This window comes from Sander vitreus, chromosome 4 (genome assembly GCF_031162955.1).
Source record: "Sander vitreus isolate 19-12246 chromosome 4, sanVit1, whole genome shotgun sequence".
NCBI lineage: Eukaryota > Metazoa > Chordata > Actinopteri > Perciformes > Percidae > Sander > Sander vitreus.
In genome coordinates this window covers 27029034-27056142 of record NC_135858.1, presented here as the reverse complement: position 1 = coordinate 27056142, position 27109 = coordinate 27029034, and the positions used below count along the sequence as shown (strand labels likewise).

Below are 27109 nucleotides of genomic sequence, written 5' to 3'. Positions count from 1 at the left end.
TGTCAGAGCAGGCGGAAGTGGTACTGCCCTGAATACCCTGAGCAGCGAGCGGAGGACGGCTTGATTAACTCCCATCGTTCAGAGAATAAAATCGGGATTTCTAGTACGCTCTAAATGTGAGTTCACCTGCATATCACTCGAGTATTGTCTTGTATACAGGGTAAGGACACTCTTTCGGGGGGAACAGCAGCCCCAGCGGTGGCCCCTTTCCTTGCCTTTGCGGCGGAAGGTGCCTATTGTGGTTTGGGGCTGGGAGCGAGGATTTAGGCCGAGACTTGTGGCCAAATGGCGAGAAATGGCCCACAAAAACACCTGACATGAGGTTGCCCTTGCTATTTGTGCTGTGCAATGTGCTATAGATCGTGGATTTTGAAGGCCCAGACTCCGGTCGATGCCATGCGTGGTGCGCGGGTGCCGTGTTGGGAGGGAGAAGCAGCACCCAAGTCTGGCCATTTTGACAGCTTAGCACCCGTCGAGAAAGCAGCATTTTAGTAGCTAATGCTAAAGTACAGCCAGTACATGGCACGGTGGATAACGGCCGACTAGTACTGAGCTGCTAACTATACCCGGACAACCGACATATTTGGCCTCATTATTCGCATAACAGCGTAATTGACGATGTCTCTAGCTCCGCTCCGTTATGGCGTAGTGAAACACTATAGAAGCTAGCTAACACACCCTCCCTATTTCCCGGGAGTTTCCCATCAAATGCGACTAAAATTTCAATAACGTTTTCTTTACATATCATTTAACCGACATAAGATAACGGTGAAAACGGAACAGAAGCCGTATTTAATCATCTTACTATTTCAGCTAATAGCTCGGTGTCGGAACATATTGAACTGGGTCAGGTCCCGTTAACGGCTAGCTAAGCTAACTTACGGCCGTAGCGGGAATCTATCTCTCCATCTTAAAATTCCGCAGGGGAATGCGACAAGAGGGCGTAGTTGTTAGCAGGCCGAACACACGCTACAACCCCGATACTGGGAACTGGACTGGGGAGCTGTGTTTTATGCGTTTTGTCAAAACGTTTCCTGAGGCAATGTTTTTTCAGCTGTTTCTCGGTCTGCTGTTGAAGATGGTGTTTCTCCATTTTCTCGGTGCGCATAAGCCTGTTAACCTTAGTGTTAGCTGTAGTGACTGTGTCCACTTTAGGACAGTTTGTGGCCAAGAGTGTCAAAATGTCTTTTGACCACAAATATAAATGCTTGTGTAATGTTTTCAGTTAATTGAATGGTGTTAAACTAAAGGCTAACTTCTTAGCTTTCTAACCGAATATCATTTTAACCATTTACTTTAGCTTTGTCTTTACAAGAGTCGGGGAAAAGCCCAACTCGGACACTCATCTCCCATGCTATCTCTCCGATGTAAAAACTCACTGGGCGCTGCTGGTTTTCAGGGGTATTAACAAGTTATCCAAATTAACATCAATGCTGACCGGGACCGTACTTCCGTCCTTCACAATGAAATGGCATGCATCAACAACTCCAAATTATGCAGTAAAAGCTCCTTAATTTCCACTTAGAAAGTAAAATTCTTAACTGTTTTCTCTCATAGAAGTCAATTTTGTATAGTAATATGTACATATATGAAAATGTACACGTAAATTATTATGTCTTATCTTATTCTTAATGTGTGTAAATTAATTCTATTTGTACTTTGGTGATCGCCCAGGAAAAGCACAGCAAATAGAGCGGAAACGGCGTCAGACTGGATATGCTCAACCCGGGGCCCGGGCATGGAAACGGAGATGCACGCTAGCTAGGTGGTCGGATAACAGCATTGCTAATGTTGAGTATATTGGTGACGTGCCAGACAATTGTAGCTGGCCGAAGAAGCCAATCGTGATCAATTCTAGCAGATGTGCGGCTCGCTGCAGTACTAAATCACTTGAAACTGCAATAAGTGCATTTTTACCCAAGGCTAAATGCTAACTTGAGGAGGCGAAAATGAAACGAATTAGCTTCGAAGGCATAGCACGGCTGCCGAAATGACAGCACTGTGTGAGTGCCACATGCCGTCTGATGATTCACTTACTAGTCAACTTGGTTAAAAGCCTCTATTTCCCTGTTATTTACACAGAGCATATTTTCCTGTCTGTGCTTATCAACATTTCAACCTGAGACAAACAACGGCTAAAAGAGAGAAGACGGAGAAAACGGAGGTCTGACAAAAAGGCATAGCCCAGTTAATTATGTTTTGTCAGTAGTGAAATACATAAAATTAAAGGCACCCTTTCAGTGTTTTCCCTTGGTTTGTAAAAGACTTGGGTGCACGTAACTTGGCGGGAGGTTTCCGGGTCCTCCCTTAAGAAAAAAAACTAGGATTGCACGATATTGACAAAATGTGATACTGCAATATTGATTATGAATATTGCGATATCGATATTAATTTCAATAAAAAAATTTAAACATATGCAAAATTACAAAAGTTATGGGGAAGCGCATCAAAATAGATTCGTAACAAATACAACACAAGATTTATTTCAGCTGACGGTCATATTGGACTGGTCCAACATGAATAAATAAATGAGGACCATGTTTACAGAACAGACATGGTTTACTGGTTGGACAGTATAAAATAAATAAAGAGCATGTCTACAGAACAGGACATAATAAACAATAAAAGTAAATATGAAAAATATTGCATACTTATGGCGACAATTTCAATATAATACTGTGCAACGATATTGAGTCGATATATCATGCACCCCTAGAAAAAAACTACTAGCAAAAAAACTAGAGCATATAATGAATGAATGAATGAATGAATAAATAACTAACTCAAAAAGCTTATAGACCAAACTTGTTACAGAAGTCCACTGGGGACCACCTACAATCATTAGATCTGAGAAAAGTTATTTAGTTACATTCATTTGGTTTAGGTGGTGCCCAAAAAGGCTTAACGGCTTTTTGATGAGCATGGTGTTGCCATACAAAATATATATATATATATATATATATATATATATATATATATATTGACTCCAAAACTGTTACTATATGCTACAAACTTGACAACATGTTGTCAAGTTTGTAGCATATAGGAACAGTTTTAGAGTCAAACAAATAGAACTGCGCTCAGTGTCAGCAGATGATTGATGTTACGATTCAGCACTGGAACTGTGCCATTGATGCGCCAGTAAGCCCTTCATCATCACCTAAACATTAGAGGTGTTGAAATTGATCAAATCGATGCATCGAATCGTGGACATGGACGATGCTTCATTGATCATCGGCCGGGCCATAATCGATTATTTCTGTTTACAATTTAATGTAGGCCTAACAACCTTTCTGTTTACATATTCTGTTATGTTCTGCACATTCAGGAAGTGCCATGTGCTCAGTGCTGTAGTTTTATATATCCAATTTATTTAGTATTAGAGCACTGCAGAATGTTTTGTTTTCCAAGCTTGAAAAGCTATGAATTAAATATCCTATATGGCTCTAATAGTAAAAATGTATTTGCATCGAGATATTGAATCGCTGACATGATAATCGGGAGATCAGTGAAGATTCACACCTCTACTAAACATCCCACCACTGTCATTTTGCATTGTGTGTTTTGTATAAAAGCCTTTTTAATGTTAAAACGGCAAACATACATACATGACTTAGTTGTAATCGTCGCCATGAATGCCTTTGTTCCATGTGGTGGCGTTGAGGTAAACTTTATCGTGTGCGTTTTAATACGCATAGTATGACCACTGTTTTCCAAAACGGAAAAATATCCTATTGATCACTTTGATTTTTGCCCCAAATTTGCTTTGGAGTGCAGTAAGATCGAATTGGGACAATATGGCACTGCTGTAAATCTGCCCAAAAAAGGACTTCTCCTTTTTTTTGTTTTAAAAAAAAACAAAAAACTCACTTTTCATGTGGGACGAGCACTATCGAGGGAGGCCACCAAGAGTGCTGTAGCAGCTCTGCAGGTTTCCATTGCTGAGATAGAAGACACTGGACGGGTGCTTTACCTGTTGCAACTTACCTTAACAGCGTAGTGGACTTAAAGAAGAGAACGCTACTCTGGGCTTTCTCCTAGGTTGACTAGGCGCTACCACCACACCAAGTTTAACACTTTAAAGTTATCAGTATATTTATCAGTTACTTTTCAAAATCCACATGAACCATTCTTCACATTGGCATTAATCACTTATTTTAAAAGAAAAAAAATACGTCGCTTTTAAATGTGGTTCCCCTGTTACTCCCGTTGTTTCCTTACAAGCAATGTAGCATTTTAAAGCTTTTTTTTTTTTTTTTTAAACGGAGTCTGGCACAGTGCTCACTCCATAAACACTACGTTGCATCACTTCCAGCTAAATTCACAGACAACAATGAGGGCAAAATGGCATTGCCGATCTGTTTTTAACCAAATATTCCCTGGTCCAGCTCCACTAAAAGCACGACGACACCGAAACCGTCCGCATGTTAGCGTGTCGTTCACTGCCGCGTTTGTAACCGGTGGGCTACCATCAACGCTGCAACCGGTTTTTACGGTTTAGATAAGACTTGACTGTCCTGCTGTTTACAGACCGTAAACTAACCACAGACAGTTGCCTCTTTTATAGACTCACGGCAGTGCGTCAATGGATATTGGGCGATATTTGTTTTTATTTTTTATTTTTTTGCATTTTATTTTATTTTTTTCCTGGCCTGGTGGGGGGTTCCCATCTTGTACAATTATAGGGGAAACACAAACTTGCAACATACCTCAAGTATACCTAGCATCTGCAAGAACATGTGGCAAACGCTGAAGGAAAGATCTATAAATTGATGATGAAAAGTGGCTTAAGACAGGAACTGCACATCAGCGCAACGACTGTTGGTGCTATGACGTGTGTGTGTGTGGGGGGGGGGGATGGGCTGCTTGTGAAGGCAGAGACATGACATGAATGCAATAAAACACCTTTCCAAGAGTAAAGGTTGCTGCAGTCTTTGTAGAGAACTGTGACTTAGGATATTTATTTTCCAGCACAAATCCACAAAGGAATGGCTTTAAACAAATAATGTCCTGGGAGTGGTTACATTACACCTCGGTCCAATCAAGAATTAGTGGCAGGACTCGGAGATGGCTGTTCACCAACTGTCCCCATGAAACCCGACGGAGCTCGAGCACTTTTGCTAAGAACAATAAGTGGGGGGGGGGGGCAGAAGCAGTGTTCTGATTTGTGTAGTATAGTAGTGTAGTATAGATGTCCCCAGAAACTGTAACTGCTAGGGGTAGGACAAAAATTGTATGAATCGTGATTTTTTTTTTTTTTTGTCTCTAGAAGTGTATTATTCAACTTGCTGTATTTGTTAAAGAAGGAGAAGAAAATCACAATACTCAATACTGTTGAATCGCAATACTTCTAGAATTTCAATAAATGAAAATCGCGATCGGCAATCGAATCGGCACCCATGTACGGCGAAAGAATGGAATCGGGACAAAAGCATGTCGCCCCAGTGACTGCTGCCAGTGATGTTTTTACTACACGTTGAGTTGAAGGGGAATATTTTTTGATTTTCTCCATAAATTATATTTGGTGTCAACGAAGCCAAATTACATTTGTTATCATTAATTGTTGTTGAGGTCCAGGAGGGTAAATTGGTTTCTATTAGGCCACCTCCTTTTTGGAGTTGGTGATTCATCGATAGTATGTTGACATGTTGCCCCCTGTTCTCAGCAATTGCCAAAACATTTGAACAACGAAAGCCAGACCACAGGCTGTGTTATTCTTTGTGGAATTACTTCACGTATTCCATTCCTTTTTTTTTTTTTTTTTTTTCTGGCTTGGTTTAGTTTGGGATTTACTGTGAATCAGAGCGACGCTTATTATGTTGGATCAGAACTCTGCATCTGTGGCAACTCGCCATTAAATAACTCAAATCAGACTGGAGACCAGGTTCATTGAAACAATTTGAATTGAATAGAATACCTGCAACTAAAACCTTCTAGGAAAAAGGGAGGAAAAAAACAAATAGCTTTAGGTGAAAACCGAGATGTAATTGATACGGGGGGTGGGGGAATAGAACTACAATAAATGATACTTTTATTGTTGTATTTATCAGAGCCTATACCTCCATAGGGAAACCCCACCCTCAACCCCCTGCTTCCACAGGGCATCAGGTAAGCTTCAATGATACTTGAACACAACACGGTGGTGGTTTTAATTCCCCCTCTGGTTGATGGGTGGTCACATCGCTAAGCGTCCCAAACCCGGGAAGTTATCAAACTTGTTGGTATGCGGATGTGAGGGTAAAGCAGTTTTAAATGTAGAACTAAGGGGGTTTATAAGTTGAATGAAATAAAATGAGACGTGCAAATGTAGACGCTTAAAGCTGGTGAAAGCCCATAGTGTAGAGTTGATGGTGGGACTGTGTAGATGTAAAGGAGATGGAGGCGAGGATGTGGCCTACTTAGACCTACAGATTCATTTGGTGAGCAGAAAGCCCTCTGGGATAAAGGAAGCTGGAATTCAAAAGGCCTCTGTGACATTTTCTAAAGTCCGGTTAGTGCTTTGCTGGTATTTGTTACCTTTTTTTGTATGTCGTATTAGTAGGGTTGTCCTGAATACCTTTTTTTCTTTTATTTTTTTTCTTTTATTTTTTTTTTCTTTGTGCTTTTGAAGCTTTGGTACTAATCAGTACCGAATATTCGATCAATTTTGCTTCTGATCAGGACCATTATTTCTACCTTCATTAAATCTCCTGAACCATACCAGGCTGCTGCAGTATAACCACCCAGATCTCTACACGTAGGGCTGGGCAATATATCGATATTATATCGATATCGTGATATGAGGCAAGATATCGTCTTAGATTTTGGATATTGTAATATGGCATAAGCGGCGTCTTCCTGGTTTTAATGGCTGCATTACAGTAAAGTGATGTAATTTCTTTTGAACTTACCAGACTGTTCTAGCTGTTCTATTGTTTGCCTTTACCCACGTAGTCATTATATCCACATTACTGATGATTATTTATCAAAAATCTCACTATGTGAATATTTTGTGAAAGCACCAATAGTCAACACTACAATATCGTTGCGGTATCGATATCGAGGTATTTGGTCAAAAATATCGTGATATTTGATTTTCTCCATATCGCCCAGCCCTACGTCAGACTGCTCGCTTAGAACTCAACATTTCTCCGTTCTCGGAGAAATGTCACCATAGTGAATTTTATCCTGGGTGTCCATTTATTTTAATTTTTTTCAGGGTTTATTTGATTTCATTTTCTGGGTATTTGGATATTATGGTATTGAAGAGAACAAAAAAACGAATATTCGAATCCTAGTATTCAATCAAATACCTGCCTAACCAGCGAATATTCGAGTCCAGCTCTAGATATTGGGATCCAGTCAGTGACAGTTGAGTAATTAGCCTTTGCCTAACCAGTGATGGTGATGTGTTTTTATAAAATGATTAAGCATCTTTTATGTTTCAGCTTCTAGCCCAATACTCTGGCTATTCCACGCTAGTAGTTTTTCTTTTCTCTTAATTCTTTCCCCTTCTTCGCCATCTACTTGATATCATGGTCCCTCAGATCTTGCACACCCGTATTCTGTCTTCCTTTTTTTTTGCATGTTCCAGTTGGTAAATGGAGAGCCTCGATGCGTAAGTCCAAACGCTTAAAAAGTGTCTCTGACTCCTGTTCTTGTCCCCGCAGCCTCAAAATGGATAAGAACGACCTGGTGCAGAAAGCCAAGCTGGCCGAGCAGGCCGAGCGCTACGACGACATGGCGGCTGCCATGAAGGCCGTGACGGAGCAGGGCCTGGAGCTCAGCAACGAGGAGCGCAACCTGCTCTCTGTCGCCTACAAGAACGTGGTATGGCATCCATCCGATGGCTCTTTTTTTGGGTTCTCCCCCAAATCTGTAGATGCTTAGAATTAGGGCTGCTATAAGAAAAATATCTATTGCGATTATTTTTGACTGCTATGATTCACGATATTGGAGGGAATGATCATTTGGATATCATTGTTCTCATTTATATTGAAAATTATTCAAATTAAAAAAAAAATATATATATATATTTTCTATGATATAGATTTATAGTGTGATTTCTGCGAGGATCTGTACCAAAATGTTTTTTTCTTTTAGTCTGAAGGATAGGATTTGTAGGCTGGGATGCCTCTGCAGCACCACAGTACTTCATTTAGAATGGTTTGACACATATGTTGCCTTTGACAAATATTGTGCCCCCCCTGCGATTTTGGATATTGCACTAGTCGTATTGTGATTTTGATATAATTGCGTTTAATGGTGCAGCCCTACTCAGAACGTAACTACACATTCAACTCTTGATTTGGTTCAATTGACAATACAGAGCTCATGGTTCAATGCGCTCATCTTACTTTTAAGTTTGAAAATAAACTGATTTAAGGCTGCACGATATGAGGAGAATATGCAATACGGTGTTTGAATAACGCCATAACTCTATTACTTGCGATAGAGAAACAATTTTTAAATTGAATTTAAAACAAATGAAAGGAAATCATTTCCGACATTCTTTTAAACATGGAATTGAATTTAAAAGGCAGCACTAAATAAAGAATGGCTACATTTTAAAGTGCAGTGTCTTTCGCGATGTGATTATTGCGCCAGTTGATATTGTGAAGACGATTAAAAACAACTAATATATTGTGCAGCCCTAAACTGACTGTAAGATCCCCCTAAGAGGAAGAATAAATGGACAGGCTTAAATGAGTTGACATTGAACTAGCTGCGGTTAATGCTGTTGCTCAGTTGGATTTTACAACGTGAAACGATATTGAGAGGCAGCATGAACGCAGACTAAGTCAATGGAAACCATGACAAACCGAAGCAGATTGGCTGTAGGCAGCACAGATTGAGGCGAGGATAACTGCATACATACACATCCAGTAGAATGTTTCAACTTGAGTAAAGAGATGGTGGTATCTGAGTGGTCTGAGTATGAACGTGGCCTAGCGGAGATTGCTCATGAGAGGACATTGACCATTAACGTGATGTGAAAGTCCCACTTTGCACTGCACCTACTAGGGCTGCACAATTAATCGCAATTTTTTTTTTCTAAATCACAGTATGGACTAGTGCAATATCCGAATCGCATCGCAGTATTTGTAAATGGCAAATGAATGAAAATGATACAAAAATTCCTCCAATATCGTGAATCATATCGCAATCGCAATATCGGTCCAAATAATCGCAATGAGATATTTTCCTCATATCGTGCAGCTTTAGCACCTAGCCTGTTGATAGAATTAAATTGATGTTGTGATCTATTTTTCAGCTCCACCACAACATATTATCACCGTTTTTAGTATTGCGTCACGATATATTGTTAGACCTGTTAATGAGCAGGATAATGATTTAACACCTATGGCAGCTGGGAACATCTCCCTCTGAAGTTATGGCCTCTGTTCTTTCTCAAATGACTGTTACATTTCTCTGGACGTTTGGGGCAACAGGACACAATGTGCAGGCTGCAACGTTTACCTGCCCGTTACAGCTTATCCTGTCTTGGCTTATCACTTGCTAAAATGCAATTTTTGAAAGCCGAGTTGTACCCTTAGTATGTCACAGATTTGTAATAGATCTCACACACACTGCTTTCCTCTGTTTATTTAAATCTTTTAAAGTGACCGTTAAAATCTTCGCATTTAGCTTTTTATATATGTAGTCTCGCTGCTCTGCTATGTTTGTGTTTTTAAGATTTTAAAGTCTTGAATATAAAATCACAAATGATGTAAAAGCAGCCTCATGTTTTCCAGCACTGCTGCTCTATTTATTTATTTTATTTATTTATTTTTTACTGCTCTCATTTGCTTGAGCCAGCATTGAGTATCACTCAGTATTTTACATCTTGCATGTTTCAAAACTCGCTGTAATGGCCCCGACACACCGGGCCGATAATCGGCCGTCGGACAGTCTGGCGAGGTCAGTGACTCGAGTCTGTTCGGTGTGTTCAACAATCAGTCAGACTGCCTGTTATGCCAACGGTCGGCCGTCGGGTTGGTGTGTCAGAGGCTTAACCCAACCAAGAGGATAGTATAAGTCACTATGTGGGTTTAGTTTTGGCACAGGGAATAGCGTGAGCCACACTTAACTCACATGATAAGGAGGCAGACTTTCACGCACTGTCACGTTCTAGGACGGGCATGATAGGCTTTATATTTGGTATTATGGAGCCAATTTAGTTTTAGTTTTAAAAAATGAACTATTATGAAAGTCTTCATTCAAACTTGGTGGTTGATTTAAATGTTAGTCTCTCATTATTTCTTTGCTCAACATCATTTCAGCGTTATCGGCAGGCCCAAATGGATCCTGCAGATTTTTTATTACTTTTTACAGTTTTCTCACTTGATCCAGAATAATAAATATGGGGAATTTAGCGGACTGTTTTTCTGCGTCCGCAGATTCCGTGTGACCCTGATTATCAGGTTTTATGACAAAGAAACGGCCACATTGCAATATATATATAATATAACATGCGTTGTTGATCTGCAAAGTGTGCAGCAAAATAAGTTCATAATTGACTTTCATTATTGCTTGTAATCCTCTATTAAAACCCCCAATCAATCTAGCATACTAAATGTGTATTAATTCAGCTGTATTTGTCCAGTCCTGTGTACAAGATGTTGTCTTTTAACGTTGGTTCTTTTGTTGGAATCTTTTCTGTCAGGTGGGGGCCCGCCGCTCATCCTGGCGCGTCATCTCCAGCATCGAGCAGAAGACGGAGGGGAACGAGAAGAAACAGCAGATGGCCCGCGAATACCGTATGAAGATCGAGGCTGAACTCCAAGAAATCTGCCACGACGTGCTGGTACGGAGAGGGATGGGGAAAGGGCGGGAGGGAGGGGGAGAGAGGGAGGGGGAGAGAGAACAAGCTGGGTGGAGATGATGGGTGGGGAGGAGTGGTACAGAAGGTATAAAGACGGAGCAGTAGAGGAAGAGGGAAAGATGGTGGAAGAGAGCACACTGGAGCTGATCCCTCCTGGCTATGGAAATATACCAGTCACACGGAGTTACTCGTGTAATGTTGCTAGCAGCAGCACTGGCAGCTGGTTAGAGTTGTCAAACAAAGCTTTAATTTTCTTCTCAGTTTTTGGTTCTTGCTAGCAAGTTGCTTCCCCACTTGGGTATATTTGCCTTATTCTTATGCCTTCACTTGGTGCAGAGGCAAACGAGTGCTTGACTGGAAAGGCAACACTGTGGCACAAGTCGTGTAAAGATGCATATAGTTTGTGTTTGGGCACAGGGGAGAGGTGGGTTGCCTGCCTGTGGATTCCAAAATACTTGGGGTGTTAATCTAAATTAATATATTTTATGAACCTGTTAATACTACATCTTAATTTTTGAACTGACCTCTGTCAGGGGAGAAAGTTAAAGGAGATTTCTGCTCTGTTTGTACATCTGGAGTGCTGTCAGTAGCGAGAAAAACGAAAACAATCGGTGTTGCCTATACCGTGTTATCCTCCTGCTACAGTTTGCACCCAGGAGGCTGAAACTGGGCAAGTTTTAAACGTGTTTTTAGCCTCTTAACATGTTTGAGATGTCATTACAAGTGCCTACCCATGTGTGATTCCTTCCAAGTGAACACAGTGAATCTGACTGCAGGAGATGTGAAAGAAATGCATAAAAGTTCAATTCAGCTCTGTTTAGTTCTGGTGTCATGGATGTCAATGCAGAGTAATCTACCTGGAATGTGTGTGCATTTGATCGGTCAACACATTGCATTGCTAGGTGATGTGATACAGTGGGTCGGATTGAAATGAATGAGAAAGTTGTGATTTTTGACAGGGCGTTGCTGTCGGTCTGAACACCCTTAAGGCTTCGGTACGCTCCGACTGAAGTGCTTGTCAGATGGGTCACTTTCTGTCAGTTGAATGCCTTCTGTGACAGATTGTCCAAAAGTGCAATTTAAGCAACCATTGCATCTCCCCCTTTCTATGATGGATTCAAGTAAGGCCATTTAGAAGCTACAAATAGATTTGCCTTCCGACGTGGTAGTCGTACAATAAACTAATTCTGTTTGCGCATACCTCGGCCTTAAGGCTCACTTTTGACTAAAGGATTACATTTTATTCAGCAGACATCCCAGGCCACCAGGGTGCCTCCTTTTTTTTTTGATGCAGTGCAATGTCCAAATGCTCAGTAACTTCTGGATTGGATGTGACTTTTTCAAACTTTTTTAGTTATCCATCTGTCAGAACAAAACCATGTTCTTCACCAATGCAGTTACGTACCTACCCACTGAATCTCCACACAGGTCAACACTGCACCTGAAACGCTTCCTAAAATGTATTCAAGTAAGTTGTTAGTACTTACAAACCCAAATAATAGATGTTTGTTTAAGTTGTGTATCTGAACAGAAACTCTTCAATCGGTGACCAAAATGTGACAAAACAATCCGTGTGAACACCGATGGTCTTGCATGTGCAACGTCTGGAGTCTCTGGGGGGGAAGGGGAATGCAGTGAGGACCAATACAGTGACTTGCAGTTGAGATGCAGAAGACGGATAGTTTAGAGCAGGGGTTTTCAACGTTCTTTTAGGCCAAGGACCCCTAACCTATAAGAGAGACGAGCTGGGACCCACTACTACACATATTGTATAAAATTGAGTTGCATCATAAACCTGCAGTAATGTGTTTGGTAGCCTTTAAACATAGCTTTTAATGGTTCCCTACAATACTAAGCTACTATTACCATATTCATATATCATCATGTTTGAATGTCAAACATGCATGTGGAAGGCACAGTGAATCCATTAGCTTAACTCTATTAGGGCCCTATGAAATCAGTTTTATTTTTTCTCAAATTCCGTGTTTTCGGATTTATTTTTAGCCTTTTCGGATTTGCTTGATTTCTTTTTACTTCTAAGCAGTATTGACCTTTAAAAACTCAGTGACACAAACTCACAATTCAGCTTTTTTATTTAAACTGTTGATATATTCAGCAAAGCACATTCAAAATGACCTAAATAAAAGCTTTGGATGCTCACCTATAACAATGTTGAGGACACGGCGATCTCGGTTGTCAGCGGTTTAGTCGACAACAACGAAGATTTTCTTTCCACCGATCTCTTGCAGCACTTTCTGCGTGTGCTGGGCTTGATGAACTTTTGATTTCAAATGGTTGTCAGGAGGCGACACCTATGGGCGCCACTCGCTTCGACATTTTTTCCCTCGCAACAAACCCAACGTGATGACGTATGGTTACTAGGCAACAGGGTGTGCCATTTGGCCATGGTTTAGGTAGAGACCAGTCTCTGCTTGTTGTTGAGACCTTTCTCCGCTTGTTTTAAACTGAAAAATGAGAAGGAAGTAAAGAAAAATTGTTTATTTAATGTGAACAAAATGTATGCAAATTCCGTGTGATTCCGCGTGTAAAACAGAATTCCATTTTCATGTGTAAATTCCACAGATTTGAAACCAAATCCTCCAAACGATTCCAATAAAGAAACGATTCCACTGGAATCTTAATTTTTGAAACTATTCCAAGTAGGAATTGGTTCTCGATGCCCAACCCTAGAGCTAGCTGAGACAGCGTGTAATAACTTTAAAAGACCCTCAAAATAAACACTGAAAACAACCATTAACATATGTAACAGCTGTTATGTCAGCTGTAGCCTGCTTTACCCAGTGTTTAGTTTGAGTTAACGTTATTTTAGGCTGAATCAAGCGGTCAGCTAGCTGTTAGCCGAATTAGCTGTTAGCTAAACTAATGTTAGCTTCCCGGTGGAACCGATTGGGTTTCGTGCGGTGTCGTAAATACTCAGAAAACAGGATTATCATTTTGGGCATGCGCATGACGGATCGTGCAGGCAGCTCCCCCTCTTCACCAGCATGAGTTCCACCAATCAGAGGCATCACTGTGGGATTGTGGGTAATGGAATACTTATCCAAGACATCGCGAATAAAAGACATTTATCTCAAAACAAGGTTGGTGCCCCATGAACTTTTGGCATCTATATGAGCATATACAATCGCTTAGTCATGTCGTAGCTGGTTTTAAGTCTACCGTCGACGGTTGGCTTATACACCAATTTGTCAATGGAGAAATGGCATTGTATTTTTACTTCCGGAACCTGCTGTGGGCGGGACTGTTGAGCTCAATTGGTTGGATTCATGTTTATGTAAAATTTTTAGACGTATATTCATTTTAGAGGAAAAAAAACTTTTGAAAAAAAAGTATTAAACAACTTGGCAGCCCCCTTGCAGTGACTCTGAGGACCCCATGTTGAAGATCACTGGTTTAGAGTATTCTGTAACCAAAAGAGCTGTAAGTTCAATCGCATGAAACCAAAGTGTGATTTGTTCAATTTCCTTCAACACTTGTTAGTTTATGGTCAGTCTTGCCTTAAAGAGCCCCTATTATACTCCTTTTCAGCGTCAGTGTAGCTCTTTGATTGAGCAGATTGAGGCCTCATGAACAACCCTCACACTGCCAGGCCCGAGTAGGTTAGAACAGAAATGGCTCAAGGTCTAACCAGACGCAGATTTTAGCGCCTGAGAAGACTTCTAATAATATCTTGAAGGTCAAGCTGGAAGCCTGTGCAGTGATGTGGTGCTGTAGGAATGATGGGAGGGAGGCACGGCTGGAGACATGCTGTCCTTAAAGCACCACCGAGCTTGGAAGGGGAAATCTGTGATGCATCGGCGGGACAAAAAAATATGTCGGGGACCTTGATCTGGAAGATATTGCAAATCGATTAGACTAAAAGCAAAAAATATGTATTATGTTTGTTCAGTTTTTGAAATGGAGTATAGACTAGAGCTGCAACAAACGATTTTCATTGTTGATTACTCTGTTGATTATTCGATAAGTTTTTGGTCTCTAAAATGTCTGAAAATGGTGAAAAATGTGGATCAGTGTTTCCCAAAAGCCCAAGATGACGTCCTCAAATGTCTTGTGTTGTCCACAACTCACAGATATTCAGTTTCCTGTCACAGAGGAGAGAAGAAACTAGAACATATTCACATTTAACAAGCTGGGATCAGAGAATCTTTTTACTTAAACCGATTCATTGATCGTAAATATGGATTCATCTTTGCAGCTTTATCTCGCATAGGGATGCCAAATTAAATCTTGAGGTGCCACACCATGATTTAAGGAAAGGAAGAAAAACCTTTTGTAAACACAAAACTGATTATATTTGCCTTTTTCTAGGCAAATCTTGAATACTTTGAACTCCTATAAAAAGCCTTTAAAATCAATCTAAGAGCTGCTCACGAGTCATGTTTCCACTAAAACTGTTTTGGGTCACAAGCCAAACGGTTGGGAACCGCTGGGCTGATGCAACCAGAGACGTTAAAGGCATAGCCACCACAGCAGGAATAGCAAAATCGCATGGAGGCATTGCTTTGGTGTAATCGCTCAGAAGTCAAAAAGAATGTAACAACAAGTATATTATATTAGTATTTTAGAATAAAACTATAGAACTATGAACTTAAAAGGCCATGAAATAATGTGTCTATACAGAAAGCTCCTAATCGTAAGAATTGTTGCAGCAACAGTTGCCTGTACTTCACTGAGATTAGTTTCTCGTTACCTTTTTTTGAAATGAAGGCTTTCCTCTCTTTTTTTCCTGCGATGTTTGAAATCATGATCTCCACAGCTCTCTTGACAGTGAAACAAACCATTTTATTTCCGTTTTTATTTATTCTTCTTTGTTAATTATCCACCACTCTGTCAGTCGTAGTGTAAGAGTTGATTTGCAAGTGATTATTTGGTAGTTGATCTTAATCCGGTGATTTTAGTCTGGTGTCTACATGACATTCCCAGGCAAGGTTATTGGATTAAGCAGATTTTATTTGGGGGCATTTCTGCCTTTATTAGATAGGAAAGCTGAGATATGGAGGGGGGGGAAGACATGGAGGAAAACCGTCACCGGTCAGACTCGAACCCTGGACCTTCTGCGTAGAGGAATAAACCTCTGCACAGGTGCGCCCGCTCTACCAACTGAGCTAACCGACCACGGATTAAGTGGATTTAAAGCGGTCCTCTCCATGGTTCAACGATCTAAATGTAAGCACTGAAACAAAGCTGGAAGTTTTCACCTCAGTCTGGCTCAATCCTCCAGCGAGTAAACGATCCGTTCAGAGGAGTTCTTTCTGAGAGGTTTGCCTGTACGCCAAACACCTGACCTGATTTTTCAGCATTACGTTGATCAGTGAGTTACCGTCCATAATTGCCGTTTTCTAGTTAATCAGTTTACTTCAGAACTTCTGTCGGTAAGGGCTGACGCCGAATTAGTCAGGCAAATCCAAGGAAGGGCAAGAGACTCTGTTGTTTAAGAGGAAATGACGTACCCCGCAGTGTGATTCCCATGTCCTGCCTCCTGCACCGTCTGGAGAGAGAGGGGTTTATGGTCTTAATAATAAAGTTTTATGGCTATTGTCTTATTTGTTGATGTTGTATGTAGGTATGCAGATTTTTTTTTAAATGATTATGTTGAAATAAATATACCCATACAAGCAGCTATGGCTTTCGAACCTGTGATTATTTATTTTTTATTTTTTTCTCTTCTTTAAAGGAATATTTGAGCGTAATTTTTGGCCAATTTTGACAGCCCTACTATGTACCGGGAGAGCCTCTCGCAGGAGAGACGCTAGTTCTCCTTTGTTCCAAAGGGCACAGTGAATGGCGGGGCGTTATAGCAGCGAGGGGGGGGGGGCACACACATTCATGGTGTACACGTTGAAAGTGATCAATAGTTTTGTCGAGTATGTAATGAAAGAGTTTGAGAGAGAAGCTCAAACCTCGTTGGTCCGACACAGGCCACCCTCAAAAAAGGAACGAGGAAATGTGTTTTTAAGATAAAACGTCATTGTCTGTTCACACAAGGATCTATCAAGTAAGACTTTAGAAGCAGCCCACACCCATCACGTCATCACACACTTGGCTTCACATAGACTCAGTGCCACGCCTCAGACAAACACGCACACACACTGGGTTTTAGTAAAGGCTGCAGTGCAAAGTCATGTGCTAGTAAAACCATCTGTATTTAAGCTGTCTATTTCCTTTCGTGTGTGTGTGTGTCCCTGCCGTCGTCCTGTGTAAATACAGACTCTGCTGGCCTGTTTTTATGAACCCGTCTGGTCACCTCGTCTGTTTCAGAATCTGCTCGACAAATTCCTCATTCCCAACGCATCTCAGGCGGAGAGCAAGGTGTTCTACCTCAAAATGAAAGGAGACTACTTCAGATACCTGTCAGAGGTGGCCTCTGGGGACTCAAAGAAGGGTGAGTGTGTGGGTCTGACACATTTAAGAAACATGTTCTCAGTGTTCTTTCGCTCTGATTTTGTCAGGGAAATGAGCAATGTGTTAATTCCCCCCATTAACAGGAGGAGCAACTAGATCTAGTTCCAGCACGTTTCTTCATTTAGGAAACTGTGTACACGTTAAGACGGTTGTGCAGAGCGGCGTTTGTTGACTCAGGGAGCTTGAACCCTGTTAAAGGGAGGAGTCCTCACTCAGCGTGGCACCTGGCTAATCAAAGGCTAACCCATTTATTGCTCACACAAAAGTCTGTTTCTGTTTGCTGCGTTGCGTAGAGTAAATATTCCTTTTTAATTTGCATTGCTGGCAGTAAAAACCAGATTTGCTAAGAGCCAGAAGCTCGGTTTTAATTGGTAATCCACTGACGCACCAACCATCGCCAGTGGTAGACACCAAACATTCTCTGAAGATACCATAGAAATCAGGGGCACATTAAGAGGTGTTTCTTAAACCACATGCTGGATCGGCATGTAAATCACACGTTTTATCACAATATGATATTATATTGATTCTGTGGACAACGATACGTTTACTGATATAACTAACCCTGCCACAATACGATTTCGATATGAGAGAGAAAATATTTTACATTTCCATTACTAAGCTCTTCCAGGCATTTAAATTATAAACAAACTGCTCTTTCAAAATAAAGCTAAGTCTTAAAGCTTTTCCCTTTGTGTCGATAAGATTGAATCCATACATCGATCCAGATCGATGTATCGTCACACCCCTAATGCTAGATTTGAATATGCTCTTAAATGGCTTGTCCAGAAATATCGAATGACAATTGATGCAGTAGTATATTATTATATTACTGTTGAGTCAGGAACCCTCTCGCCCTAGATTTAACCATTTATTGCATCAAATGGAAATACAGTTATGTTAAGAGTGAGCCAAAAGAAAGGCAATGAAAAGCATTTCAAACTTTGAGTCACGTTAGGGCTCTGAACTAGGAAGGTGAAGGCCAGGGGGGGCGGAGGAAAAGTGTGAGCTTAGCAGGGATCAGTGAGGAGGGAGTCCCATTTAAAAGGACCGCCTTGATGTGAGAGTGGCTGTGATTGGTGTGTGTCTGATAGGAATGATAATTCAATTAGCAGGCGTATGACTTCTGTGTCCTGCATGAACCAACGCTAAGCTTCATTAAACAAATTAGGCAATTACGGAGAAGATGGTACAGGTTGGATTTGGTGGATAGTCTGCCAGATTGTTTTAAAGCACAAACTAAGAGACATGCTGCTGGTGTAGGAAAAAAGTGTGTGTGTGTATACAGTCTCAGCCATGATGTCATTTGTTCACGAGTCATGCCAAGGCTTTACGAGTCACTGATATTAAAAAAAATTGACTTGTCACACCTTCGAAAGGTCACAAACAAATCATCAGATGAAGATGACGTAGAAATGGCCTAATCATCTCATCAAACAATTCTTTTGTCGCCTATTTCTATCCTTTTGCCAGAGCTCCTGTTGGTAATGGTGATAGAGACTCATTCAGACAGTAACCCAGAATGGTTTGTTGCCAGGTTGGCAGCCATTGTATAGGGAGTAGAGACTAGATAGTGACTCACTCTGCTGGGTTAACTGATGGCAGGATGACATGTGCACTAATCATGCTAAAGCAAAGGTTTCATACAGTCACAAATGGAATAAACAAACTGTTTTTTTTTTTTTTTTTTTTTTTTTTGTTCACACTATCGACGGAGTTTCATCCCTTTTTGGTCCAGACTGCTATATCTCAACATACGACTGGACTGATTGCCGTGACATTTTGTGAAGACATTCATAGTCTGGTCAAAGATCGCAATCATCCAGGGATTCTTTTTTGGGGTCTAAAAGTTTGCACAAATTACACAGACATTCATATTCCCCTCAGGATGAATTCTAACAACTTTGGTCATCTCACAGCACCATCAGGTCGACATTTAAAATCATCCAATACTTAAGTTTATATCCAAATATCTGCAAAACGACTGCCATTCCCCTCAGCTGCACTTTGTGTTTAGTGCTAATTGGCAAACATTAGCATGCTCACAGTGTTTGTTTACAATAACCTCTGGTAGAAAACCCCTGTGTCCGCTACGTAGAGTTTGATGGCGCTGAGCCAACGGGGGCGAGGAACAGCTGGATATTCTCTCCATCTCATTCATCTAAAATGCGTGTTTAATGCTTTCATATTTGGAGAGCTTATTTACCTGTTGGGCCCAAACTAAAGAAAATGACACCACCCAAACTAGCAGTCAGTCCGACCGGCGGTGAGATGTTGCTGTTCCTAATGTTTGCTTTGGTTTAGCTAGCAAAGCAGGACAGGAAATAAACACAGCAGAGACGTCAGATAGGTCGGACCTCCATGTTTAACTATATAGATCTTTAAACGTTACAGTTAGGGCTGAAAATGACAACAGAAATAAATAAGTTTTGCAGATTTCACACGTCTACCCGGAGGTGATTTTTTTTTTTGTGTGTTAGCGCGACGTCACCGTGATTCGGTCTTTACACAAAACTAAGACGGCGAACGTGTTAACGTGCGAGTCAATTTTTGTTTGCGGTCACGTACCAAAAAGGTTCTATCAGAGGACAGTGTTGACCGCAGGTCACAGTAAACGGGCTCCTCTTGTTTGTGACGGCGGCGTTTGAGCAGAGTGTGTTGATGTAAGATGACTGATGAATAATGTTCAGGGTCGCCATGCACGGCCAAATCAAAGTGACTGGTGTAATGTGTGTTGTACAGACACGGTGGACAGCTCTCAGCAGGCCTACCAGAAAGCCTTCGACATCAGCAAGAAGGACATGCAGCCAACACACCCCATCCGGCTGGGCCTGGCCCTCAACTTCTCCGTCTTCTACTACGAAATCCTCAACTCGCCCGAGCAGGCCTGCACTCTGGCCAAGCAGGTGGGTGCACGACACATTGGTTACTCCCTTTTAGACCAGTGATTCTCAAATCGGGGTACATGTACCCATATGGGTACTTTGGAGGACTGCGGGGGTACGTAAGATTTTCTTTTTGCAAAATGTTTTTCAGTTACAAGGCTGTAGTTACTAGTCGCTCTTTTTGAAGTTTGTCACCTTTTTTTGAAGGTTTTTGTCGTTTGTTTTGACCTATTGCCTTTCTTCCCTACCTCCACGATCTTTCTTTCTTCGAAGTTTTTGTCCCTTTTTTCGAAGTTTGTCGCTTTTTGGATTTTTTTTTTTTTCCCTTGTCGCCATAGTGTTGCCTTCCTTCTTTCTACTGTTTTTTTTCAAAGTTTTTATTGCTTTTTTTGAAGTTTGTGTCTCTTTTTCAAAGTTTTTGTTACTATTTTTGACCTATTGTTGCCTTACTTCCTTCTTTCTACTGTCTTTCCAAGTTTTTTCGCCTTTTTTCATTAGCATTTAAATGTTTTCTAGGTACAAGGCTGTTGTTTAGTAAATCTATCGCCAACATCGCTGTATTGTTCCTCTTTATGTAGACTTTTATTTTTTTCTGCCAAAAATGATTTGCGCTGGTTAGGGGTACATGGCTTTCAAAAAAACTGCTCAAAGGGGTACATTATTGAAAAAAGCTTGAGAACCACTGCTTTAGAGCACTGATTTTGAATGTTTTCCTGTATTCCAGGCACAGGTAGTACAGGTAGTGCACCACAGATCAGTCTGCCAGTTAGCCGTCGAGACGTAGCAGTCCTCAGGCCAGAAATTAAAACCTCGAGACTAGGGCTGGGTACCGAACTTCGTTACTTTTAGGCACTGACCGAATTGCCTCCATAGTATCAAAAATGCCCCGTCATTCAATACCAAATTTCAATACGTAAAGAGTAGGGCTGCACGATGCTTGAGAAAACTATGCGATAACGTTGAATATCGCGATAACGATATTACTTCAGCTAAATAAGATATTGTAAGTGCACTCAATTCTGCTAAAATGCAACAATTGCTTGTTTTTAAAACAAATTAAATGATTTCCAACATTTTTATTGAACAGGAATGAGTTAGATTTAAAACTGCAGATTTCTACTAATAATTCCTTTCAACACCAAAAAGTGTTTCACTGTATGTCGCAGCCTCTTGTGATATGTTTATTGAGACCAGCTGTGTGTGTGTATGTATTGAACCGGTACGGTTGTCTCGGTTCGGTACATGAATTTACACGGTATAAAAATAAATACAACTTGCGTGCAAATTAGTTAATGTAATGTGGAACTACTGTTAGATACGCGGGTTCTAGGGACACCTAATCTGTAGCCCCGCCTTATCTCTGAAGCTAGCCGAGCTCCGCCTACATGCAGTTTTTTGTCAGTCAGTCCAGTGAGAGAGTGAGTCAGAGATAACGGCACTAAAAGACGAGTATGGTGAGTGGTGGCGATCCACAAGAGTTAGAGGACCCGCCGGCCTCTCTTAAGATCGCAAGTTTGGGAAAACTTCAAGACTGTATGGATAAAGCCTGGAGCCTCCCGTCTCATGCCCTCCCGCCTAGTGCCGTCCCAGCCTTGAAAACTTCGGTCTTCGGGTCAGTTACAGTAGTACAGGTGAGAGTGGTGGATAAGACGAGGCGCATGCTACATCTTATACACACTAAAGGCTGTTGCAGCTAGCTCAGGGGAGAGACTGTATGACACTAAGTGGTACAGCCTGAGACATGCACAATAAAAAAAAAAATTTTGCCTTCTGCATTTTTGTTATGCTTTTCGAGAGAGAGAGAGTTAAGAACCCCTCTGTTCCTCCCTGCAGGCTTTCGACGAGGCGATCGCCGAGCTCGACACCTTGAACGAGGACTCGTACAAAGACAGCACGCTGATCATGCAGCTACTAAGGGACAACCTCACTGTGAGTGCACACTCTGACACAACGTTGTACACCAGACAGAAGCCCATACTTCTAGGGCTGACCAATTTGACGATTATATTTTATATATAATTTATTTATTTTTCTCTTGTTGTCAACAAATCGCATAAAAAGACCAAAACCACAATGCATTAGTCTCAATACTTCCACATTTCCCTGCCCTGTTTGTGGAGCTCAGCCCCAAGTCCACTGGTTTCTACTAGGGCTGTTGGAACAAATTCCGAAACTCGAATATAATTCGAATAGTAAAAAAAAATCAATACTATTCAAATGCTAAAATTACTATTCGAATGTGATTTTTGTTTTAATTTTGTATTTATTTTTTATAAGTAGGTTGGCTAACGTTAGCTAATCTCCGTCTTCTCATGTCACGTCTGAACAATAAGTTACGGGAGTGAGGAACACAAGGCATTGTGAGCTAACGTTACGGGGGAGTGACAGGCTGCGGCTGGAAATCGGAAGAAGGATGGGAAATAGTTTTAACATGACTTTAAAACATCCACCAAGCCAAAGTGCTTATGTTAGCATTAGTTAGCTTGTTCTGGTTTCCTAACTGCGTCGCGAGTTATAGGAGCTTATCTGGGAGCTTCATGGAGACAGCTAAAGTTAATGTTAGCTGCCCTACAGCTGTCAGTTAGCATCAACTTCATATATTAACTTCTAACAGTTGTATTCTCAGTAACGTGACAATCTGACAGAAACGGGTTGCTTTTAAATCACTAAAATAGTAGTGGCAGCACCGTTTGGCTTAGTTATCAATGCCGTTAGCATCGTGGCTAACACTATTGTTACTTAGTTTAGGACAAATCGTTTCGGCTGTGCTTTCTAACGTGATGTCGTTGTGCTAACCGAGCACAGTTAGCCTTTACAACAGAGCTGCTTCACTACATTAGTTAGATAATGTTTCATTCCAGAGTTCTGTTGATTTGTGTTTGTCGCTGTGTGCTCGTGGCGGAATATAATGTAAACAGAGCGGCGTGCAAGAAATGCAATGCACCGTGGCCGTGATGTAGGTCCCCTTCAAGGCCAGGCTGATGTTGGAAGTCCCTCTAGTGGACAGAACATGTAACTCCAACCACATGCTTATAGTGGCATTGACAATGCATAAGCCTGAGTAGTGTAGTACATATTTAACAGGCTGCATTTGAGCATTAAATATTAGAATATTTTTAAAAAAAATAACATGAAATTCGAATGGTATTATAGAGGAAGACTGACTGCTCTAGTTCCTACTGAAGACCTAAATGTCCCTCATTTTCAGCCGGATGTCCGTCGCCTTTCACTTTCTTTGTGTTGACTATGGTTAACTGCTCCTTAGATCTCTGCAGGGTAAATCCAGACAGCTAGCTAGACTATCTGTCCAATCTGAGTTTTCTGTTCCACGACTAAAACAACCTTTGAACGTACACGTTCCACCAAAACAAGTTTCTTCCCGAGGCTATTTTGCAGCGGCGCCGTGGCTCCATCTGGCGCTTAGCGCCGCCCAAGAAGATTGTGATTGGTTTAAAGAAATGCCAATAAACCAGATGACGTTTTTCTCCCATCCCGGAATGATGTTTGGACAAGTAAGACCCTCGTCCGCAGCGCTGTGTGGTTTTGGTCTTTTCATGGGATTTGTTAATACAGCTAATAGAAGAATCCTACCTTAATGAAAATGTAAAGCAAGGAACGACTTATTTTTGCTGTGTTTTTTAAATGAAGTGAATCACTGTCCCAGCCGTGTTTACAGCGATAGGATGACCCAAAGATGTCTTGTCTCCGTTTTTCTGCAGCTCTGGACATCAGAAAACCAGGGAGACGAGGGCGAAGCCGGCGACGGGGAGAACTAGAGCGCACTTCACTGTTAACCCATCCCCACTCTCTTCCTCCTCCTCTGATCTCTCTCTTCCTCTTTCTCCTCTTCTCCCCCCCTCATTCGTACACATAAAACAGCCCGTTCATTCCCCTCGTCCCACTTTTTCAAGCCCAGCCTCCCGACCTCCCTTCTGTATAACCAACAGCATGAATAGTACCTGACCTTCTCAGACGGATGGGGGAGGGGGGGAGGAAAAAAAGGAGAGGGGGGGAGGGAGAGAGAGAGAAAGTACTCCATCACCCCGCGAGCCCTCCCTCCCTCCCCTTTGATCATGGCACTCCGAGGCAGGCCAGCAGCCTAAACGCACTGGTCAATGTAGTCTTCTAGCACGCAGGGAGGGGTTTTTATCCAAAACTACAAAATAACACGTCTTTTAGGGCCCACACCTTTTTTTTAAATCTTCCTCCTCCATTCCTTCCGCTCTACCCTCACACTCCTCTTCCCTCCTCCCTGACATCCTCCCCACCCCCCCACCCTCTAGTGAGTTAATGCACATATATAGTTGTCCACTACCCCCACCCCCCTCCCTCGCTCTATTGAGTTTAATGCACTTCTATAGTCCAACCCTTCTCTTTTGGCTTTTCTTAGTGTACTGGCAAATGGCTGGTTTTATTCCACTTTAAAAAACAACGACAACAAAAGGTTATTAAACTGTCTGTTTATTTTCAACAAACACTGTGATGCTTAGTTTTTCCTCCACCTCGCCCGCCAGATCCCCATTTGGTGGCGAGAACGATATTCAGTTGGGAGGGAGGGAGGGGGTTGGGGGGGTGGGGTCGTGTTTGAGCAGCACTGCGGTTCTGCTGACGTTTATACAGAAGGGTCCTCCTACAAGGCTGTATTGTGACACTGACAAATCTTAAAAACGAGAGCGTTTCTACCTGCTGTGTAATCAAACACGTTTAATTTTATTTTTTTTTAATTCCGACCGGGAGTTTTATTCAACGCCAATTCTGCGTTCTTTTCAGTTTCGGAGCAAAAACTAATTTGGGAACTTATTTAAAAATAAGAAATAATTTTTAAAAAAAGCATACATTCCATCTTGATGTTTTGAGAAGATTTTCGACGTTTTCACAACAAAGGAGGCGTGCCTGCTCCCTGGGATCGGCCTCCAGTCCAACAGCAGCACTGCGGTCCCTGAAGTTAGTTCCTTAACATGTTCATCTCCCCTTGCGGTTGCGTTTTCCTTTATTCTTTTCTTGTTGTGTATAACAACTCTTTATTTCCAGTTTTTGAAAACTGTAAAATTGTAAAACATTTTTAGAACTTAACTGTAAATCTGTCTTTTGGAAAAACAAAGCGGTTTGTCGATGTTGTTCGTTAACACCTACTTGCAATGAAAACCTTGAAGCCGTTACGCTCGCCTGCTGTTTATGCTTTGGCGTTTTTGACCAGAACAATTTTTTTTTTTGTACTTTATTTTCCTTTTATACATCCCCTTGATTGACAAGTCTACAAAAAAGTCCTAGGTTTCCACTCGCTGCTGAATGGGTCCATCTGCCAACAAGAACGCACGCCATCATTTATCGCCGTGGAAATCTCCCGCAAGAATGGAGTGGGGAACTTGTACCCTCTGTGGATCGACACTTAAACTTCCTGCTTCCTCGTTTCCAAAATATGAATGACAGTCAGCCAAATTTTATTTCTCACTATGGCCAAGCCAAGACCCGTCCTTCAATAGCAGCTCGATTGGTTGAGGTTAGGCATCGACCTCAAGTGGTTAAGGTAAGATAGCCGATTGGTCAGGGGATAGGACCTGAACAAATGGGGTTACGTTACCTTGCGTAAGCATGGACGCCTGGCCAATAGTAGTGTGTGAATGCTATTGAAGGGCAGGTCTTGGCGTGGCCATAGCAGGGGGAAAATTTTCAGTTAGGCCTGTTATTCCTTCTAAGATGTTCAAGATTGGAGTATCAGCTAACTGCCTTAAAAAAAAAAAAGTTGAGTTGAGCTTCAAAGAAAACGGGCTAAAAATATTTTTCCTTTTTGATTAATAACTACAACCAAGGTGTCACCAAATCCAACATTTTTATTCAGTACTTAGTGTAAGTCGGGGCCTTTTGTTTTAGGCTTAACCCAGCTGACTGAAAAAAAACTTAGGAAGCGGTGATTTTAAGTGTCCCCGTTGGTGTAAATTTCAGTCCACGACCGGTACGTGAGTGGAAGGAGCCCAGTCTCCTGGCAGCCAATCATCGGTTTGTGGAAGTGAGAACCTGTAGTTTGGATCAGGGTTAATGTGTTCAAGCTAGAGTTCATAAACATGCATAAATGCCGTGGCAACCTTTTTTTTTTTTTTTTTTAATTTTCTCTTTTTGACTGCATGTAGAAAAGAGAGAGAAGACTCGCTGAGCAGTTGACGGTACAATATCCCGACTCATTTTCAGATCTGATCTTTTACAATATGTACATTTTGAACTCCTCGTGGTTTCTCTTGTTTAGACGACTGCGCCCCTGCCAACAGCGAGGTACTGCACGTGTTCATAAAGCGGTTGAGAACTAAACTTTGGTTCCAAACTTTGAGAAATATCGGGGACGTCAGCCGACCACAGCGCAGACCCGTGAGTCTGATCCACTCAGTGTCACAATAACCTTGTCGCCATCTCAACATTCCACCCTTTTTAGGTGTAGAAAAGTCATGTCTCAATGTTTGTTTTCTTTTGCTGGGGACAAATGTTTTCATGCACTGAAGTTTAAAAGGTAAAGATTCCTCCCTTCCTTTTTCTTGTTAGCTGAACAAAAAGGCAGTTATTCTACGCTTTATAAGGAAAAAAAAAAAAAGATCCCATGCAGTAGTGAATGTGGCACCGAGCCTGTCTGTATATCTGGTATCTCAAATCGTTTTTGTTTTTACTGACCAGTATTATGCTTCAAATAAAAAGGAAAGACGAAAAAAAATACCCCCAAAAAAAACCCAACAAAGACTTTGCTTCTGTGACGGTTTTATTGCTTAGCGCGCACGTGGTTGTGAAAATGTAGACTTAGCTTAAAACACCAATAAAATGAAGAAAAAGAGAAAAAAAAGATACCCTTCAACACCTCCCCCCCCCCCCACCCCCCCACCCTGGTTATTGAAGTAATACTAGATTTGTGTATGTCTTTTAAAAAAAAAAATTAAAAAAAAATCCAACTCTAGTTTCACCTTACATGTTATAAACAGGACAAAATGTAAAAGACAATTTAAAGTGAAATAAAGGT

The 27109-nt window shown here is 41.4% G+C and overlaps 1 protein-coding gene across 1 annotated transcript; it reads left to right on the top strand.

Moving 5' to 3' along the window:
* ywhaba (tyrosine 3-monooxygenase/tryptophan 5-monooxygenase activation protein, beta polypeptide a) lies at window positions 1-26616 on the top strand. The gene is made up of 7 exons (XM_078249256.1): window positions 1-116; window positions 7650-7809; window positions 10646-10786; window positions 17084-17207; window positions 19970-20133; window positions 21946-22041; window positions 23832-26616. The coding sequence occupies exons 2-7, from the start codon at window positions 7657-7659 to the stop codon at window positions 23886-23888; spliced, it is 735 nt and encodes a 244-aa protein (XP_078105382.1). The 5' UTR covers window positions 1-116; window positions 7650-7656; the 3' UTR covers window positions 23889-26616.
* The last annotated feature ends 493 nt before the right edge of the window (window positions 26617-27109 follow it).